Raw genomic sequence first — 21108 nt, forward strand, 5'->3', positions numbered from 1 at the left:
TCAGTTAGGAGTCATCAAGTTAACAAAGGATAAACAGTATGAATAAAATACAGACACCCAAAATATTTCCCATGAATCTGCATCATAGAGCTTTCAGTAACATGCAGAACTACACAATTTTCCCCACTTTTACTGAATTTTCTTGATTCAGCTTATATGGATGGAAATCCTTGTACAAACTCCAGCTTACTCTGACCTTCGCAATCTCTCCAAAGTAATCCATTAACCTTATTTACAATCCAGTGGCCTCCCTGTAAAATACATGCATTCAACATTAAAAAAACTTTTACAATTAAAAGAAAACTTCTTAACTGACAAACGGTCACAACTGAATTAATTTTTACTAAAATCCACATTAATATTTTGTATTCAATTAGTAAACAATACAGAAAACAAAAATTGTTTCTAAAAACAGAAACATCTGGCAAAAATTCAATTGTGGACCCCTCATTAAAACTAAAAAGAAAACTAGGAAAATACATTGGAAAGAACAGCGTTAAAGGAAAATGCAGCCAAAAAAAACCCTAGGAAGTTCAATGACCCATCTTAAATGTCAAACAAGGCAAAAGGAAAAGGGGAGAAAAATTAAAGACAGAACCTGTAAACTGTAGCTGGGCGCACAAGGCAGGTAAAAAGTGAAATTGAAAGCTCGTTTATAACAGTATCTTCCTGGAAACCAGCTTTCTCAGTTCTTTAAGACTTCTGGCCAGTTGAAACTGGCTCTGGTCACCATAAAGTTACATTTAATTTTAGATATAAAAATCAAGGATGAGACAAAGAAACTACATAGAGTGATGAAAATTATTCCATGATTTCATGATAACTCCACATTTAATTTTATGCAGAATGTCAATTCTACCATTTTGTTGACAAATCAGCCTCATATCTATATATGCCCAAATAAATTAATAAAGTCAGAATCACTTTTCTATATTCGTTATTGCTTTTGTATACACAAAAGTTTAGTTTGGTGTACAAGTTGTGAACAGGGGAAAATTAAAAATATTTTTATCAGAAAATAACAGTATGGAAAATACTTACCCTATAGGTATCTTTCTGCCCAAAGTCACCAACATTTCCTTGTTTACTTCACCAGTTGATTAAACAAAGACAGTCTATTGTATTTGACACTGCGTACAATGCTACTGTATTTTCTAAGATATTTTCCTTTAAAGATTTGCTCCTCAGTCAGCAGCATAGCATACAGAAAGTTTTTCTCTCTCCAAGGATGTTGGTTTTCAGAAATTGTCAGTTCTTTTCTTATTAAGCTGAAATTGGACAAAATACAAAACAAAATTTTAAAAGTTTGCATTTCACAATCTCATCTTGTTCCAAATGTTCACAGTGGCACCACAGACAAATACACTAAGGCAAATGCCAATTGTAAAATTACTTTAAGAGTAATAAATTTGTTGATTGAGAGGAAACACTGGCCAAGACACAAGAATTCCTCAAATAATGTATCTCCTAGCATATTAAAACTAAAAAAAATGAATTAAACAGCTGCTGACTAATTTAAATATATTTAGACCCCTATTGATAATTCCAAGCTTTCGCAAAAACACAATGGTTACAGTATAGGAAATAGCCATTCAGCCTACAGAGTTCCAAACTGGCTCTACTTATAAGTAACAGCTAATCCTACCGCCCCTGGCCTCTTCAAAACCCTACAAATCATTTCCTTTTGCTTTGCACAATATTTCAAAATAAGAAAGTTGACAAAGAATTGCTAATTTAGTGCTAAAAAAATTCAAGAATTTTGAAAAACCACTACTTTAGGAATCATTATCCTGAATACTTCTATGCAATACTCAACATGATAGTAACAATGAATTTTCAGAACTTTAAAATATTTCCTTATTTGCAAAGAACTACCAAACAGTCTCATGGCAACATGGATCTACAATAGAAAACCAAAATGAGCAACACTAGGCTGACTTCCATCCTTTAATTTCACAAGTAGTAGTCTAAACCTTCTTGGACCCAACCGCTCCCAACAAGTTGACATATCTTTCCTTACATAAGGAAACTAATACTGCAGGATTTAATCTCACCAATGCACTAGACAAATGAGGCACAACCTTCCCATCTTTGTATTCAATTCCCCTAGCAATAAACCATAATATTATTTTATCTTCCCTAATTATTTGCAGTATCTGTATATTGGTCTTTTGTGAATCATTCACTCCCCTCCTCCCAGCACACCCAGATCCTTCCGTATGTGACAATGTGGACAACTTTACATTTCTCATTTTATACTTCATTTGTCAGCTCTTTGCCCACTTATTTAGGCTAACCATCTCCCTTTGTAGCCTCATGTCCTCTTCAAAATTTATTTTTCTTCCTATTTTTGTTATCTGCAAACTTAGTAACCATCCAAGTCATTTATATAAATTAAAATTTAGGGCCGCACATGATCCCTGTGGCATACCATACATTACATAGAACAGTACAGCACAATACAGGCCCTTCGGCCCACAATGTTGTGCCGACCTTTAAACCTCACCTAATACTTTCTAACCCCTTCCTCCCACATATCCCTCTGTTTTAAATTCCTCCATATGCTTATCTAGTACTCTCTTGAATTTGACCAATGTACCTGCCTCCACCACCACCCCAGGCAGCACATTCCATGCTCCAATCACTCTCTGGATAAAAAACCTTCCTCTGATATCTCCCTTGAACTTCTCACCCATTACTTTAAAGCCATGCCCTTTTGTATTGAGCATTGGTGCCCTGGGAAAGAGGCGCTGGCTGTCCATTCTATCTATTCCTCTTAATACTTCGTACACCTCTATCACGTCTCCTCTCATCTTCCTTCTCTCCAATGAGTAAAGCCCCAGCTCCCTTAGTCTCTCCTCATAATGCATACTCTTTAAACCAGGCAGCATCCTGATAAATCTCCTCTGCACCCTTTCCAACGCTTCCACATACTTCCTCTAATAAGGAATATAATTACGTCTTGCCAACCCGAAAAGGACCCATATATTCTTACTTTGTAAATCTTACTACATCTACTGCTTCCCTTTATCCACATCCACAAAGAATTCCAATAATTAAGTCAACATGACTATGCTTTTGCGAAACTATGTTGACCTTGCCCAAATACCTTCAAATTTTTCTAAGTTCCTGCTAATACCGTCTTTAATAATAGCTTCAGACCAATTTTACACCATGAATGTGTCTCAAGTCCACACCCTCTAATATGAACATGGACTAAAATGACAAACACTAAATAAACAAAATTGACTAAAACAAGTTAAATTCTGACTGTATATCTGTTATGCAGCAAAGTGTCAGAAATAGTTCAGTGTCTGGGAATATACTGGGCTCATGCAGGGATGTTGGTTTCTTCAGCATAGGAACTGCTGGAAGTAATAAAGCAGATTAAATCACAATTCACTCCTTTAAAAATTATTAACCTGTCAATTGCAGGATTCTTGGTGTCAGCTTAAACAACTCTGGCTACGTTTAGTTTCTTCATAATGAAGTGCATAATACATTATTAAGCTGCATTCTTAAACTAGAAAATAACTAATGAAGATTAACTTTGTGCAACTACTACACAGTCAGAAATTCTCATCTTTTGAAATTTTGTGATAACTTAAAAATGCAATCTATCTGCACTTTGCAAAAAAAAGATTCAGATATACACTTGGAAGTAATCTTCTGTAACGAGAATACCTGAAGCCATGATTACAATCAAAAAATCAGACCTTAAACATTCAATTGCAAGTACAATATACAGCAAAATGTAATTAAATTTCTTTGAACAATGTTCCATAAACAAAAACAATCACTGCACAAGTATACAACTCATTTCAGAATTACTATAAATGTCCTGTTGAATCACAAACACACACATTACATTTATCACAGCTAATTGCACTGTTTTCATCACTTTAAGGCTCAACTAATCCAAAGCTCTCCTGACCATGCTCCTATCCTCCACAAAATCAAACTCATCCAAAATTGTGTTGTTCACCTGTGCCCAATGGCCCCCTCTGGCAACTCTTCTATTTGGAATCTCTCAGTTTCAGGGTCAAATCACACCATTAGATCTAAACTACCCGTTTGCAGTATCCATAAATTATTTTCCTTACATGTGGATCCAACAGCTACATACCTGCACAATATTATGAATATTCCAGTTCTCCACAGGATAGACATTAGACAGTTAATAAATGCTCCTTTTTTCAACCCTGATCTCCAACTCCTCTGTCTTAATACAAAATCCAGCAGTTCTTCAATTTAAAATTTGAGTATACCTAGGTAATGACCAATTCTGACTAACACCTTCCGGATATGTGCATTAATCTTTCAAAGTGGCAGGACACATTGAGAGAGTGATTAGCAAAACATGCTATTCTGGGGTTTATATGCAGACACATAGTATAAAAGCAGCGAGGCTATGTTGAGCATTAACAACACATCAAGCTAGGCCAATTTCTCAGAGAGTGAAAAAAAAATACTTTAGTGAGCGTCTAGGGATTAGGGATTACAGCTGTAAGGATTGACTAGAGAAACTGGGATTTTTCTTGAGCAAAGATGGTGGAGAGGAGATCTGACAGAAGTGTACGGGATCACAATGAATTTAGCTAACGCAAATGTAAGGATTCCAATAGCAGACAATTCAGGGGCTGGGAACAGATTCAAAGTGATACATAAAAGATACACAGGTGGGGGTGAAAGGGAATGTGAGGAAAAGCTCTCAAAAAAGAAAAAGGGAATGGGATTGAATAGATTGCACTACAAGGAATGAACCACCTTTAACTCAGGCCAATCAACTTCCCTTTGTGCCATAAAAATTCTTTGGTTTTTGCACTTCTTTTCTGGGCACAAGAGTGTTTGTCCTCAGAATTGATCCATCTCTCATCACAAGCTTCACCTCACCTCTAGTTTAACACACACATTTTGTTTTGAATTTGGCTTCACATGACTGAAAATGTGCCACATCTGCATGTTTCAAGGAATTGTTAATTAACTTGACAATCTCACTTAGGTGGTCCTGATGAAGGATCTCAGCCTGAAACTTCAACTGTTCATTTCCCTCCATAAATGCTGCCTGACCTGCTGCGTTCCTCCAGCACTTTGAGAGAATCTCACTTAGGTAAAATTTTCATTTCTCTTTAGAATATTGACAGCAAGAGTGAGACTACCCTTCAAGCAAACAAGATGGTTCCTTAATGAAAATCAAAACTGCAGATGTTGAAAATCTAAAATAAAAAACAAAATGCTGGAAATACTGAGGTCAGGCTGCATTTATGGGAAGAGAAGCAGTTCACCTTTCAGATCGAAGGCCCTTTGTCAAAATGCATTTTCTGTTTTTATTTTATAATTAAGATGACACACAAGTCCTTTTCATTAAAACAAACTGCACATTCCAGAGCTGCACAGTACAAGATGCACGCAATAATCAGTCAGAATTGCTCGCTACCACCTTACACACAATGTCTCAATGGGTAATTAAGTCATAAAAACAGCCAAAAACCCTGCTTTTGATCACTAACCAATGGGTTATTCATATCTGTTTCAATGGATGGAAAGCAATCAGACTTGGCTACAATGTATGCCTTCCAAAGAGTTAGTTGCTATTCACTATTATTTTTCTGCATAAATGACAATAAACCTGATTGGTGAGTCAAAGCTCAACCATTACCCAAGACTAACTGAAGCTAGAAGTCGAAGTTTTAGAGAAAAACTGGTAGAGAAATTTTAAGAGTACTGTGGGACAGGAAATGCATCTCCAAATATCATCTACTTGTACTAAACTCAACACCATGGAACAAGACTCCAGAACTTGAAACAGAAGGTACAATGATAGATAATGGAAACTTAGTTTCCAAAACAGTCCACAATGCAATGCTTGACAAACACTAAACATAAAGGAGACTATTTAAAAGTATTACTTGGATGTGTATCTTAGTTATTTTACCATATACACACAGCTACAATACAGATCCTACTGCAACAAAATTAGGCTACTAGTATATTTAATTCAAGTGTATAATACACATCAGCTTCTGGGGCATTTTCAAAGTCATTCCTCTGGTATCTCACAGCCTCATTTTTATATACCCAATGCAATGATACAGAAAACTATCTTTTACCAAAAAATAGCAGGCAACTATAGATACAGCAATTTTCTTGATAAATGTGAAGTCAGACATACCACATGGGTATTCACCTTCTGTCACTGGGCCATTATCAACATTACTCACTCGTGAAGTCATCCATTTCATTCTGCAATATGAAAAAAAATTATATTTGGACACATGCAGTAATCTGGTAACATACCAACTTTTCAAGGGCAAGACTGTGATTATGTTAACATGGTGATTATTATAATTTTCAGTAAACCACTTTCTCTGAGTCACTAGCAAATCAAATCCTACTTAAGATGTAACAGTATAACATTCAATTTCGTTCCCCCCAAGGGAGCAATATTTTAGATTGCTCCCTTTGTTATAGAATACAGCAAGCAGCTTAATGAACAAAAGATCAAGAAATGAAGCATTATAGTAAGGTTTGCTGTGGTGTTCAATTTTAAGAGTTGGATTCTTCTAGAAACTAATCCAATAAATAAATGAAATTTTGCAAGCATATAATTTCAGAATTGTTTTGAATGAAGTCAATGTAAACTGCCCATGAGAGTAAAATGAGTTACCTCAAATCTAGGGCTATATCCACATTTGCACTTAGCCATGTACTGTTTTCATCTCAGGTTTCATTGAAGGTGGTACAGCACTTCGTTCTCCAAGGCCATTTCTTTCCAAATGCTAGCAAAGATCCTTAGAAGTTGTGAATTGTTATAAAGATCTTTAATGGACTTGGAACACCTTCCTGAACAGATGACTGCACAAAATTTAGATATGCCCAATTTTTTTTATTATAGCAGCAGAGTGTTTTTTTGAACTAATATAACATCTACCCAGGTATTTCTGATGAACAACTTATTCTAGACCTTTCAGCTCCTAATACTAGTTTTAACATTTTATAGATACAGCAATTAGGATAGAAAAATTTCCTTTTGTTTTCAGTTAGCCCTTGGGTCTCAACGTTATTGCAAAGCCACCAGCCTTTGAGGAACACAAAATAGGCGAGTCCAAAAAAATGACATTTCTTTCTGAAATGTTTGTCGTATGGTCTTAAAAATTATTCTTTTTACTCCAATTTGGCAACGGCACACAAGAAGTCTCCACTTCAAAATTTACCCTTTTCCAAAAATGAAGCAATAAGAGTGCAGCACCACAAATAGGTTTAGATGTTTGTCTGCATTAGGAAAAATGGTGGTTCAAAAGTAAGAGTAAGAAAAAAAATCATTCACAGCTCCACTTCAAATAAGCACCAGAATCGGTATTGACCTTGTGCATGCTAGGTACGGGAGGAAAAAAAAATGAGCAGTACTAATTTGATTAGTATTCCTTCAACTGTTGCAAAGGGACAGTTGAGATTTTAGTGTACATAAACTTAATACTGCACTTCATATGATATTCTACAGTAAAGGCAAGACTGTGCATCTAAAACAACTTAGCAGGAAATCTATTCATATACTTGAATTGTAGAAGTTACGTGGGGCATTAACTGCAATGGCTCTACATCTACAACTGAATACGGATACTTAAAATTCACTGCTGGCTCTTGGGTTATTTTCCTAACACTCCCCTTCCACCATTTAGTTCTAAAATGACCCTTCTCCCGCTTTTCCCCACTAGAGTGCAGTACGGTTAATCCCTTCCTATACTCTTTCTACTATATCCCATCTCCCAAGAATCCAACTACAGGAAGATCAGTGTTATGAGTCAGGTATTTCTTTTAATGAGGCTTCGTGAAGCCTGTTTCCAGTACAAAAAGGTCAATTCTAAACCACTTGAACATACAACACAAAAAGCCATTTCCAAATATTTCTCATCCAGTACATGTCCATCTTATAAAGATACATTGCTCAGAACTTCATTTAATTTTGAAGAATCTGGAACATGATTAACGTTGTTTACAGTGTACAGAACTCTTGAAACTACTGAAAGATGTACAGATGTCCAATTACGTTAAAAATGAAGCCATTTATCATCAGCAGTATCAAGGCGGTTTGAGAGGCAGACAATATCTTCTGTTCCCATGTTGGTTTCCTACCTTGCTACACTAAAGGAACGTTTCAAATGACAACTTTTACAAGAATAATTGGCTATTAAAGCCTTTATTTTGAAATAAAGACCACAGCTTGTTCAGCTTCTATAAAACATCAGTTTGCTTACCATAAAAATAGACTGAGAACACACTGTTAACCCCTTTTGCATTTTTTCCCCCACCAAAATTCCAGTCAACTTCACAACTTCAATTCGGAAATAGCTAAACTTTCTGGGAAGCATTTGAGCAATGTTAACATAAAAATAAAGAAACTGATAGAAACTAAAATAAAAACCTTGTTATATTGCTTAAAAAAAACATAAAATGAGGGCTTTGCCAAGTGCCTGAGAATGCTAAGTTTGTTAGATTGTTTAATTCCAAAATTACTGATACAACACTTAGTGTGCATCCTCATGTCAGAAGCTGTCAGGCTGTGATTAACAAGGCCAAACTGAAATTCTACAAGGTATGAGAATACAAGTACACAATGCGATTCCACGAAGCTCCGAAAATCTTTATAAATACAGCCATAGGAAGGACGATCTTGAGTCAAGAAGATTTATTTATTCGTTGTGTGTAGCTGAGAACAAGAAGCAGGTACAATTTAAAGACTGCAACAGTAATCATAGTTTCCCTTCCTACTGTTAGATCAGTGGTATGGATTGATGATCATAGTTTAGCACTATTGAGGTACAGTAGACTACTATCTGAAGCACAATGCAACAGTGAAAATTAAAGCACTTGCATTCCCATGTCAGTGTAAATGCAATCACATAGGGAACATGTGGGAAAACAGTGGGGAACTGGTTATTAAGATGTGATAAATTTAGTCCGATAATGAACCTGCCTATGTCACTCGTAATTTTTCTAAAATTTAGAATACACTACTGCTTCTTTGATTTTGGTTCAACTAGTTGGACACTAAAACTTGTTCATGAATCAGTGGGCAAATACTTTCAGCTATCAAAATGACAGCTAAAATGCATCACATACAGAACAAGAGAAAAGATAAACTAGTCCAAGATTTCAATGCAAGAAAATACACTGTGCTACAGCACTATGTTTGAAGTCAAAGTTTGCAATTATTTTCTAAATTGTGCACTGCTGCAGTTTACCTATAGAACTTGGTAGCAAGTATGTAGTACTGACCAAGAACTGGTTCCTTCCCCACATCCACCCCCCACCCGACCCAACAGAACTTCAAGGACAGAACCTACCAGCAGTAGATCTTTCTGCCCCCAGAGATGCACTGTTGACCGGTACAATAGGAAGAATCAATGATACACTGCACTGAGTTTTTAAGCCTTTCAGTACTCAGATTATGGTTAAATAACCCATATAATTTTAGGGAGATATTCACATGCAGGTAAACTATTCATTGGCATTTCACATTACATTTTTTCCCTTAAAAATCAATCAAGTTAACTAAATCTATTCAGAAAATTATAATGACAACCCCAGCCTGACCAGTTCATTTCTATTTTTAATAGCACCTACCTTAACTGTCATAGCTGTCCCTGTAAGAGCCACCACCGCCATAGCTCCCTTGACTCCTGGGGACAAACAAACATCCCTGTAGTGTTTCGCAGATCACTTAACAGCACATAATTGTTGATAAAGAAATATATTATCTAAACATAAATGGAATATAACCAGACAAGTAATAAAGAAACATTTTTACCTATCTCTGTTATAGTAGTCTCTCGATCCCGAGTAACCACTTCTTGAATCATAGCGTGCAACGTACCCTCTGTCTCCGCCACCTGAGTAAGAATTCAACTAAAGATGTGAATACATTCAAAGAACAATGATGTTTCAGTAATTCAATCAATCACTAGGGGCATAGAGCATAAATGTTAGGAAATTATGTTGCAGTTGTATAAAACTTTGGCCATGCCGTACTTGGACTATTATGTGCAATTCTGGTCACCCAATTACAGGAAGAATGTGGAGGCTTTGGAGAGGGTTCAGAAGAGGTTTACCAGGGTGCTGCCTGGATTAGAGGGTATTAACTGTAAGAAGAGGTTGGACAAACTTGAATTTTTCTCTCTGGAGCGTCAGAGGCTGAGGGAGAGCTGATAGAGATTTATAAAATTATGAAAAGCATATATAGATAGTCAGAATTTTTTTCCCTCCAGGGTTGAAACGTGGAACACTACAGGGTATAGCTTTAAGGTGAGAGGAGAGAAGTTTAAAGGGGACGTGCGGGGGAGGTTTTTTCTTAATCACAGAGAGTGATAGGTGCCTGGAACACGCTGTCAAGTGTAGTTGTGGAAACAGATACGATAATGGCAGTCAAGAGGGTTTCAGATAGGCACGTGAATATGCAGGGAATGGAGGGATGTGAATAATGTGGAGGCAGAAGAGATTTAGTTTAATTTGCCAACGTGTTCACCTCAGACATTGTGGGACAAAGGGCCTGTTCCTGTGCTGTACTCTATGTTCTATGTAAAGAAAACACATTAAATAGTACCATATTAGAAATTTTCAATGGCCATTCTGTTTTCTCCAGTTGCAATCAGTTAAATGTTGAACAAAGGAAATCAACGGTAATTAAGAGAATTAAATTATTTAACTTCCACCATAACTGGAAACTGAAGTGGCTAAAATTCTTTTTAAACTATCAGTAAAGTTACATACCTCTAGAAAACCCACGTGCTCTACGTCCAGACCCACCACGGAAAAATCCACGGCTGCTTGCGTTTCCACCTCTGTAACCTCTGGAACGGTCTCCAGAGGATTTTCCAGCTTGATCCACCCTAATCTGACGCCCATCAATAGACTGGAATTGTTGAAGAACGTTATTGTTTAATCAATCGATCTCATTGTTAAATACAAACAGGAGCTTCAACTTATATACCGTTTATCCTACAATTTTCTATACGTGCTATAAAAACAGTTCAGCAATCAGCTTCTAAACTATGTTCCAATCAATTCAGTTGTGCCTAAACTTGAATTTCTATTGAAGTGTAGATTCTATTAGAAGTGAAGCAATTAATTTGAATTCACTTCTCACTAACGACAATATCAACTAGTAAAATGTCCCAGTCGCTTTATGGGACGTACAAGAAAAAACTACATTGAATCAAAGGGTGGACAGTAAATAAAGAGGTGACCAGAAGTTTGCGCAAAGGTGATAGTGGGGATGGGATTCCACTATTGGGTTTGGGTTCCAAAGAGCTGAAGACGCAGCAGCCAATGATGAAGTGGAGTCATGCACAAAGGCAGAGTTGTTTCAAGAGAATTGCACAACTGGAGAAGGTAACAAAGACAGTGCCAATGCCACAGAGCAACTTGAGCACATGAACAAGAATATTAAAATTGAAGATTTGCTGCACAGGGAATTAATGCAAAGAGAAAGCATGGCAAATGGGACCTGAACTAAAACAAATTTATAGAGAATGGTGGATTAGATTCAGGCCAGGAAACCACTGGAAATAATATCTGAAAATAGCTAAAGCATTTATTAAGACGACAGGTGAGAAGAAACTGGCAAAAATACACACAACGTTACAGAGATTAAAGCAATTTTAATTGCGAATGTAGGTTTGGAAACTCTGTCACAAGGGGAGTGAAATTCTGATCAAGAGGGTTGCAAGGAAGATCACTGCAATAGATCCCCAAGAATCTTCCATGTGATTGGAGCCAAAAGAAGAAATTTCAACTCATCCAAGACTAAATTTCAGACAGAGAAAGCAACGATATAAATTACAGAATAATCAATTTTTGGTTGGTTTAAGGGGTAAATATTGGTCAGGATACCAAAGAAAGAGGCCTGGTCTCCTTCAAATTAAGCTTGTTACATCCACCCTAGAGATAGGCAAGGAGACACAAGAGACTGCAGATGCTGGAATCTGGAGCAAAATAAAAGAGCTGGAAGAACTCAGTGGGTCAGGCAGCATCCATAAAGAGAAAAGGACAGTCAACATTTCGGGTCAAGCCTCTTCAAATGAAGTGAAGGAGTAGAAAGGAGATAGCCAGTGTAAAGAGATGAGAGGGAAGGGTGGGGCAAGTGATAGGTGAAACCAGGTAAGATGGTGTTGATTGGTAGATGGAGTCAGGTGGAGGATGGAAGGGTGGAGAGAATGACAGAGGCTGGGAGGTGATAGGTGGAGGCCACAAAGGATTGCAGGTTATTGAATCCAATAAGAAAGGGTAAAGACGAGCCAAATAATGTAGATATGGTGAGTTTGGTTTATCTTATCCAAAGAACAACACCTCTCAGCAATTTTTCAGTGGTGCATAAACAAAACTAATCAACCAAGGCAGATACTCAAAATCAACAAATTTACAAAGTATAAAATGTACCTTTCCATTCATAGCTAACATAGCATCCTTTGCATCATCGGGATTTTCAAAGGTGACGAAACCAAAACCCCTCGATCTCTGTGTCTCCCGATCTTTAATTACAATAACTAAAGCAGATAAGCGAAAAACGATTCAAGTTACCAGACGCCGCCTCACGACCAACAAGAAAAAAAATCTTTTACAACCTGTTATAAAACACAAACATTCAATAATTTTAAGCTGCAATAGGAAATTTACTCCAGTTTACTTCCCTGCAAAGTATGTTAAATCTCAGTTTTTATACATAACTGAATTACGACTCCATCAGGCCATTTAGCTCAATGGGCCAAGGTTCTAAATAAGCCTCCTCCCACATTTACTGGTGTCATTCAGTTTTCAAGCTCAGCACCCCCACCCCATCCGAGAAAAATCCATTGCACCAGTTATTTGTAATATAGGATCCTGAATTTCAAGGTCAGTCTGTAGAATACAAGGTATCATGTAAATACCCAAATGACGGATCATTATTCTGCAAACCCACCACCCCACGCCAATAATCCAGCCAGGATAAACAGGTACAGTGTACAAATGCCTGCATTGTTAACGCGTGCCGATTATATTTAGAGGTGACGGCACATACCGACCTTCAGAGATCTGTCCATATTTGGAGAAGACGGATTCCAGCGACTGCTCGTTCGTGTCGAAGTTGAGACCACCAACAAAGAGCTTTCCTTCGTCCGACATCCTGCTTCACCGACTGGGGAGGGGGAGAGAGAGAGAGAGCAGGGGTTTGGAATGAGCGGTGGCTGTGGAAAACAAAGGGGCTTCGGTTGCCTGCGAGCTCGGGGAGCGACCCATTCCCATCCCCGCCCCCGCCGAGCGCTCGCCGCACTGCGGCAGGATCCGGGTACCCACCGCGGGCCGGCGCCTGCCCGCCCGGCTCCGCCATGTTGTACCCCCCCCAAACGGAGATCCGATCCCCCTCCCCCCCCACCCCCCAAGCGCGGGTTCGATCCCCCTACCCCCCAAACGGAGCGAGTGCGATCCCTCCTTCCGCCTCAAACTGAGGTCCGATCCCCCCTCAAAATGGAGTTTAATCCCCCCCCAAACGGATGTTCGGCTCCCCCCTCCCCCCAAACGGAGGGAGTTCGATCCCCTCCCCCCAAACGGAGGGAGTTCGATCCCCCCGTCGCCTCATTCTCCGGGGTCTTCGCCTCGCGGTTTTTGAATGAATAAACCAGGAGGCGGAGAGGACCGGAGGGTCGGGCCGGTATCAGCAATACATGAGCGCAGATCCCCCCACCGCTGAGCCTGCAGTGAATCCGGACCAACACAAAAGGAGAGGGGGGTGGGCAGTTTCCCGAAGCGAGGTTTGGTTTCAGAAAGGGCGCTACAGTTGCGTGGCTGCGGACGGTGGGGGGGGGGTGGGGGGAGAGAGAGAGAGAGATCCCGCCCGCCGGCCCCTTTACAAGGCCGGTGCGAGGCCCCACCCCCTGGCAGCCGGTTTAAAAGCAGCCGCCGCCCCGACATTTCATTCCCCCGCCCCAAAAGAAAAAAAGCCACAAAAACAAAACCTCCGCCAAAAGGGTGGGCGTGGAAGCCGCACAAAACCGGAGTTACAGCACAGCGCCATGGACACTCACAACAAGGCGCTCACCACCGTCAATTCCGATCGCCAGCTCGGAAATGCGAGCGCCCCGACGCCAGCTGGTATTTGTAGGCGCGCACCCTGCGCCCACCCTCCCCCAATGCCCCGCACCCAGAGCTCTGCGCAGGCTCCAACTCCCCCCTCCTCCTGCTACCAAAACGCACAGTGCAGCTGCTGCCAGCGGCTCCGGTTACCGTGCCGTCAGTTCAGCCTTACAGGTAGAGCAGCACTGCAACCGCCAGACGCGTTTTAACAGGTGCGAGGTTGGGAAGGTTTGAAGCCAGCATGGACGTTCATCTGAGCACACTGTGTTATTTAAATGCTCCAAATTGCTAAGGGGTTGATCAAGATTTGACCCCGAAAGCAACATCGGGAAAAGCCAAAAGCTTTCTTAGAGAGAGATAGAGAGAGGTTAAGTATAACAATCCGCGGGCAATGCACAGAAAGAAAATGTTCCAGTTAATGAGATCAAGGTTAATCCGCTGTCGATCTCAACTCCACTTTCATGACCGCTCAGAGGGATGTACAGAGGGATCCTGGAGGTTAGGTCCATAGCTCACTGAAAGTGGCCACACAAGTAGATAGATTGGTAGAGGCAGCATATCTCATGCTTGCCTTCATTGGTCAGGGCATCGAGTAGAAGAGTCAGGAAGTCATAAAACTTTGGTTAGATCAAAGTTGGGAGCAATTCTAGTTCCCCCATTACAGGAAGGATGGGTGCTTTGGAAAGGGTGCACAAGAGGTTTACTAAGGATGCTGTCTGGACTAGAGGGTTTGAGCTACAAGGAGAGGCTGGACAAACTTGGGTTGTTTTCTATGGAGCGTCAGTGGCTGAGGGAAGACCTAACGGAAGTATACAAGATTAAGAGAGGCATAGATAGGGTAGCTAGAATCATTTCTACCCTGGGGGAAATATCAAGTACTAGAGGGCATACATTTAAGGTGGGGGGGGGGGCATTTAAAGGGCATGTGCAGGGCGAAGTTTTAAAAAAAAAACGATGGAGTGTTATAGGTGCCTGGAGGGAGTGGTGGAAGCAGATACAATAGTGGCCTTTAAGAGACTATTAGACACATGAACATGCAGGGAATAGAGAAATTGGGATCATTCCAGGGAAAAAAAATAATTTAATTCAACATCATGTTTGGCACAGACATTGTAGGCCAAAGGGCCTGTTCCTATCCTGTACTGTTTTATGTTCTTAACCCTCAAACTTGCTTGTACTCCAAAAATGTCAGCATCTGTAGATTTTTACTTTAGGCTGAAGTGCAGCAATATTTAATAAAGTTGTATTGATTCCTATACTCAAAAAAACTGACATTATAGCAACATCCATCATAAAACAGCTTTGAGCCACAAATGACCAATCACCACAAGGGTACTGGAGCAACAAGCAAGATGCTGAAGAACTCTGCGGGTCAGGCAGCATTTGTGGAGGGAAATGACCAGTCGACATTTCGTGTCAAGACCCAATCCAGAGGAAGGACAGTCCATTTCCCTCCACAGATGCTGCCTGACCTGCTGAGTTCCTCCAGCATCTTTTACTGCTCCAGATTTTCCAGTATCTGCAGTCTGGTGTCACCACAAGTACACTGAGATGTCAAAGATATAGATTCAAGGATGTGCTCAAATTCTATTTGAAAAGATGCAACATCCCAAATATCACTTGGGAAATCCTTGCCCAAGACCACCACGGGAAAAATAACCAAGCTCACGCACCAGATACACACGGTCTTCCCTGTTTTATTCAGGGGGGCAGGGGGTCGCTCTCAGAAACTACCAAATTTGGTCTCATAGCTGCTGCTTACCTGTAGAAGACCATTAGGTGATGGTCTTCAGATCCTACATTTGCCTCAGTCATCTGCAGAACCCAAACCAGAAAGGAAGATATCCCTTGATCTTGAGGGACTGCCCTGATAATTGAGACATTATGCCCCAATTACAAAAATATCAGCCTGGAATACCTATTTGGAGCTCTGATTTCTGCCATGTTATGGGTGTTAGCGCTTGTTGAAACAAAACCCTGCAAATGGGTTCAGCTCATGAAATCTAGCAGATGGAATAAAAGACCAACACCACAACTCCATTCCCAGACATTCGGTGGAAGACAACATTAAAATCAGAAATTGAATTGCTTGATTACATTAGATTGAACATTAAATCAAGACCGAACTAATATTGCTGAATTTCACCAAGCACTGTACAGCTGTTCCTGGGTGATCAAACCTCATTAACCTGTTTTTTCCCCCGCCAGAGAAGTTTGCTTTAAACAAGCATTTAACAACCTGTTCTCTGCATTTTTAAACCTAGAAAAACTGCAGTGTTGGTAATCAATAACCATGCAGGAAACACTCTTCAGGTCAGGCAGCATCAGTGAAAAGAGAAAATGAACTTCTTTCCACTGCACTGGAAACTCAAACGTTACACCCATTTCTCTTTACACAGACCCTAACTCAGCTGTAGAGCATTTCCTGTATTTTCTGCTTTTAATTGGGCTTTTTACTGGATTTCTATTAATTTTTAAACTACCCACATAATTGTATTAATATACAAGGCTAAGATAGCATAAGAATTTACTTTCTTACAGAAATTACAAATGCAAGAGCTGAAAATGTGGCAAGTGATGACATTTCCATAGGTCAATGACTTTGGGAACTCCTCAAACCGAATTGTACTCTAAAACTGCAGCTCTTTCTTTCACATATTCAAATTACGGAAATTATTCTGCAAAACCAACTGATGTGACAGGTTTTGAAAAATAAAATGTGGGTAAGAACCACCCCAGGAAAACAAATCCTTAACTAGCAAGCCAGTATGACATGAACAATTTACACACTTCCGATGTTCCCATCTGCAAATTCATATTTACTATCCACACAAGCCTGAGGTCTTAAGTTCTATTACCATCAGAAGCACACTGCATGTGCAACATTACCTTGTAATAATTTAAAATTTTGTTTTATGAATACAAAAACAAAATTTAACAAAAAGACTGCACAACCTAGAAAAAGAAATATCAATGCACCCTAGTTCAATTATTTCCATGCCTCTATACCCTGTTCACCTACAATCAACAATTAAGCAACTGACAGGATGAGCACCTCCAATGAACAACCCCATCCTCAATGGCATAGCTCAGCAGCAAATGCAAAACAGTTCAAAAATATTTGCAACCAGAGTTAATGACCCATCTACTTTGAGGTCTCCTTTACCACTCCTTTAGACAACTCGTCTCAAAAAAAAAAGCCAAGTTCACCAACTACACATATATGTAATGGGCTCAACATACAAATTGAATTGCTGAAGGCATATTCCAGTTAGTTACATCAAGACAAACTATTCCAGTATAGCTCAACACTGACAATAGTTAAGAAATTGTCCACAAAAGGCAACAACATTAATCCTGAACTACACTTAGCCCTTCTGATCTTGCACACCAAATGTTTAAGTGTTTACCTTGGATGACTGAGCACAGCAGTGCAAGTTACTGCTGCAGCTGCACAGTTACAACCTGGGTTTAATCTCAATTTTGAAATGCTACCTGTGAAAATTGCAGAGTCTTCCTGAACAGCATGGATTTCCCCAGGTTCTGTGGTTTCTCACATTCCAAAGATCCACTGGCAGGTGAATTGGTTACTAGTGTAGGTGAGTGACAGGAGAATTAGGGGAATTAATGGGCATGTGAAATATCATAAGATTGTGGGGAAATAGAGAACACAATGAGCCAAATGGCCTACGTCATAAGAATATAAAAATGTAATATGATGGGGCTACATTAATACCCAGAGAAATGTCAAAAGAATAAAATGTCAAAACATAGTTGTTCAAGTAACACATAATAGATGAGGAGACAAAAATGGTGACAAATCGGTCAATCTCCAAGTGACTTTCCCTACCCGTAAAAAGGCCTTTCTGAATGCAAATGCTTAAGGAATCCCACTTTCAGAAAACTAAATTATAATTAGTTTTCTGCATATGCCATTTATCTAGATGGTGTTTTAATTGAAACCATCAAGGTATTTCATTATACAATACACATGCACGTGGCTATATGCTGCCACAATTGCTGAATTTTTCTAGACTGGCCAAAACTGACACCTAGAAAAAAAAGTTTTCTTTCACTAGTAGGTGATCCTTCAGTTAATACTAAAATTTAACAATTGCTTACAAGAAAAACACTACAGGTTTAATTTCATAAAATCATAAACAGCTGAATGAGCTTTGGATGCAAGTTTCCTACAATAATCTGCCATCCACACACAAAATGCTGGAGGAACTTAGCAGATCAGGTAGCATCTATGGGGGGAAATAAACAGTTGATATTTCGGATCGAGACCCTTCATCAGGACTGGAAAGGAAGAGGGAAGCAGCCAGAATAAGGAGGAATACTAGGCGTTGTTCCTCCAACCTGCATCTGGCCTCAACGTGGCAGTAGAGGCCGCTGTGGATAGACATGTCAGCATGGGAGTGGGATGTGGACTTGAAGTGGCTGACCACCAGGAGATCCTAGCTTTTGCACTGGGTGGAGCAAAAGTGCTCGATGAAGCAGTCACCCAATCTGCACCAGGCCTCACTGACGTAAAGGATGCTGCACTGGACGCAATAAATGACACCCTCAGATTCACAAGTAAAGCACTGCCTCACCTGGAAGGACTGTCTAGGGTCCTGAATGGTGGTGAGGGAAATGTAGACACAGGTGTAGCACTTTGCACAGTTGCAGGGATAAGTGCTGGGACAATCATCAGTGATCAATGGGGAGGGACAAGTGTACAAGGAAGTCATGGAGAGTGTGATCCCTGCAGAAAGCGTGGGGGGTGGGAAGAGAGAGAAGAAAGAGGAGGGAGGGGAAGATGTGCCTGGTGGTGGGATCCCATTGAAGGTGGCAGATGTTGCAGAGGATCCTGGGGTGGTAGGTGAGGACAAGGGAAGCCCTGTCCATTATGTCAGGGACGTTTCTCCTCCCCCCAGTAGCAATCCCTGCGTGCATGATGTTTAGTAGCAATCTCTGGTGCTTCCAGTTCACCGTCCCCTACATCGAGTCCCGACACAGATTGGGTGACTGCTTCGTCGAGCACCTACACTCCATCTGCCGCAAAAGCAAGGATCTCCCAGTGGTCAGCCACTTCAATTCCACATCCCACTCCCATACTGACATGTCTATCCACAGCCTCCTCTACTGCTACATTGAGGCCAGACACAGGTTGGAGGAACACTTCATATTCCACCCTGGTAGTCTCAACATCGATTTCTCTACCTTCTGGTAACCCCTTCCCTCCCCCTTTGTCTTCCCTCATTTCTGGGGCCACTCACCCCTTCTCTTTCCCCTCCCCTGCCATCATGACCTGCCCTCTATTCCCCACCATCTCCTCTTTTGTCCCCCCCATGGTCTACTGCATTCTCCTACTGGATTCCTCCTTGTCCTTTGCCTCTCCTACCCATCACCTCTCAGCTTCTTAGATCACTCCCTTCATCCCCCCCCACCCATTTACCTTCCTCCTCCCACCTGGACTCACCCATCACCTGCCAGCCTGTGCTCCTCCCCCTCCCCTGACCTCCTTATTCTGGCCTCTGCCCTCTTCCTTTCTAGTCCTGATGAAGGGTCTCAACCTGAATAGTCAACTGTTCATTTCCCTCCCTAGATGCTGCCTGACCTGCTGAGATCCTCCAGCATTTTTGTTCCAGATTCCAGCATCTGCAGAATCTCATCTCCATAATCTGTCATCCATTTCCTTTTTCCTTTAGTCACTTATTCATGAATAGTTTCAATCATGTTTAATTGTTACAAGTAAAAAACATTAACCACATTCAATAGAACTAAAATATTTAATTGAAACATTTTAACAGTAAGGAAAACCTTCATTTACAGTACATTTTTGCTTGTTTTTCTGAAGTAATCGGTGATGTAGAATTAGAATCTGGTTAGGTAATACTCCACTAATTAGAACATTTCAGGAGAGGAATTGATGCAAGAGAATTAAGGAAATATTCATCATATCCAAGAGTGCACAAACTTAGTTCATTAGGTAAGTGTATTTAGACACAAGTTCATTGGGTAAGTATATTTAGACAAGAATTTTCTTTTTTCTTGCCAAGCTAGGAAGTGCTTTTGCATTTTAGTGGATACAACAGCTTTACAGTCTCCCCAGTTTCAGTTTATAACAGGAAGAAAACAAAAGCTATGCTGGACACAATTTTATTGAAAAATCTTCTCCAGTTACCTAAAAACATTAACTGCAACTACATTAATTTTTTTTCCAATTTTTCTTCTTTTTCTTCCCAACAGATGGGTCAGTCTGAAATAAGTAAATAGACCATTAAAAGACTGTTCAATCAAATGTACTCATTTAGAGCTAGATCAACTCACTGACCCAACACAGACAAACACAGAACAGGAAAGACATCCATGTTTTAGAGCCAAAGCACAGAGGAAGACCTTTGACCTACACGAATCACATTTTATTTTTCCCCACATTCTTGTCAATAACCAGATTCTATCACTCATATACACACTGGGGCAATTTAGTGTTTTATTAACCTACCAGCCTGCATTTATTTAGAATGCGGGAAGAAACTGGAGCATCTGGGAGAAACCCATGAGATTACTGGGAGAATGTGCAAACTCCACACAGATAACACTAGAGGCAAGGAATGAACACAGGTTTCTGGAGCAGAGGCAGCAGCTCTATTAGCTGTGCCATTGTGCTGCCCCAGTCAGAATCATCATGCAAGCCTGTAACAAGATTCAAGTTAAAGAAACAAAATTTACTGATTTGGGAAATTGTTTCTTTGAAAGCAAAATCTTCCTCTTCCCCAATACGCCCACCCCAATTATGCTGATGGAATTAACATAGCCACTCAAACTTTGAAATTGCTATGTTAAAATAACTTCTGCAGATTTGACTGCATTTGACATACAACTAAACCTGCACCCAAAAACATTAACTTCCTAACTATGCGATGATTGTGCCATTTGCACATGAATAGACTGTATAGAAAAGATTGAAGTTTGATACTTGATGTATAGTTCTAAAATGAAACAAGCTGTATA

The 21108-nt window shown here is 40.0% G+C and overlaps 2 protein-coding genes across 8 annotated transcripts in view; both read right to left on the minus strand.

The window, feature by feature from the left end:
* On the minus strand, positions 1 to 13173 carry LOC127582753 (cold-inducible RNA-binding protein-like). 6 transcript variants are annotated; one of them, XR_007958162.1, is made up of 8 exons: positions 13059 to 13173; positions 12436 to 12542; positions 10768 to 10909; positions 9809 to 9890; positions 9625 to 9677; positions 6188 to 6243; positions 1042 to 1268; positions 1 to 251 (listed from the first exon to the last, which is right to left on the minus strand). XR_007958162.1 is itself a non-coding variant. In XM_052038325.1 (6 exons), exons 1-5 carry the CDS (start codon positions 13156 to 13158, stop codon positions 9626 to 9628), a joined length of 483 nt encoding a protein of 160 aa, XP_051894285.1. In that variant the 5' UTR covers positions 13159 to 13173; the 3' UTR covers positions 7796 to 8707; position 9625. The 6 variants fall into 6 exon arrangements, 2 of the variants coding, with proteins under 2 accessions (XP_051894285.1, XP_051894284.1); XR_007958161.1 differs by having other exon boundaries at positions 6173 to 6243; XR_007958160.1 differs by having other exon boundaries at positions 9625 to 9680.
* Positions 13089 to 21108, minus strand: part of LOC127582754 (cold-inducible RNA-binding protein-like) — a 20545-nt gene continuing 12525 nt past the window's right edge. Inside the window, exon 8 of one of the 2 annotated variants that reach the window (XR_007958164.1) lies at positions 13089 to 13171. The gene's annotated coding sequence lies outside the window, so the exon portion shown is untranslated. Of the gene's footprint in view, positions 13172 to 19869; positions 20354 to 21108 lie in introns of those variants that run through there. The other variant, XR_007958163.1, reaches the window with a different exon arrangement.

The sequence above is a fragment of the Pristis pectinata genome, chromosome 24 (assembly GCF_009764475.1).
Source record: "Pristis pectinata isolate sPriPec2 chromosome 24, sPriPec2.1.pri, whole genome shotgun sequence".
Classification (NCBI taxonomy): Eukaryota; Metazoa; Chordata; class Chondrichthyes; order Rhinopristiformes; family Pristidae; genus Pristis; species Pristis pectinata.

What these genes read in the sequence shown, in the direction of transcription:
- LOC127582753 (XM_052038324.1), bottom strand. Translation starts at nt 13,158, where the DNA reads ATGTCGGACGAAGGAAAGCTCTTTGTTGGTGGTCTCAACTTCGACACG. An exon ending in ATATGGACAGATCTCTGAAG is followed by an intron (nt 12,543 to 13,058) that starts GTCGGTATGTGC and finishes TATCTGCTTTAG; the next exon opens with TTATTGTAATTAAAGATCGG. An exon ending in AGCACGTGGGTTTTCTAGAG is followed by an intron (nt 9,891 to 10,767) that starts GTATGTAACTTT and finishes ATTCTTACTCAG; the next exon opens with GTGGCGGAGACAGAGGGTAC.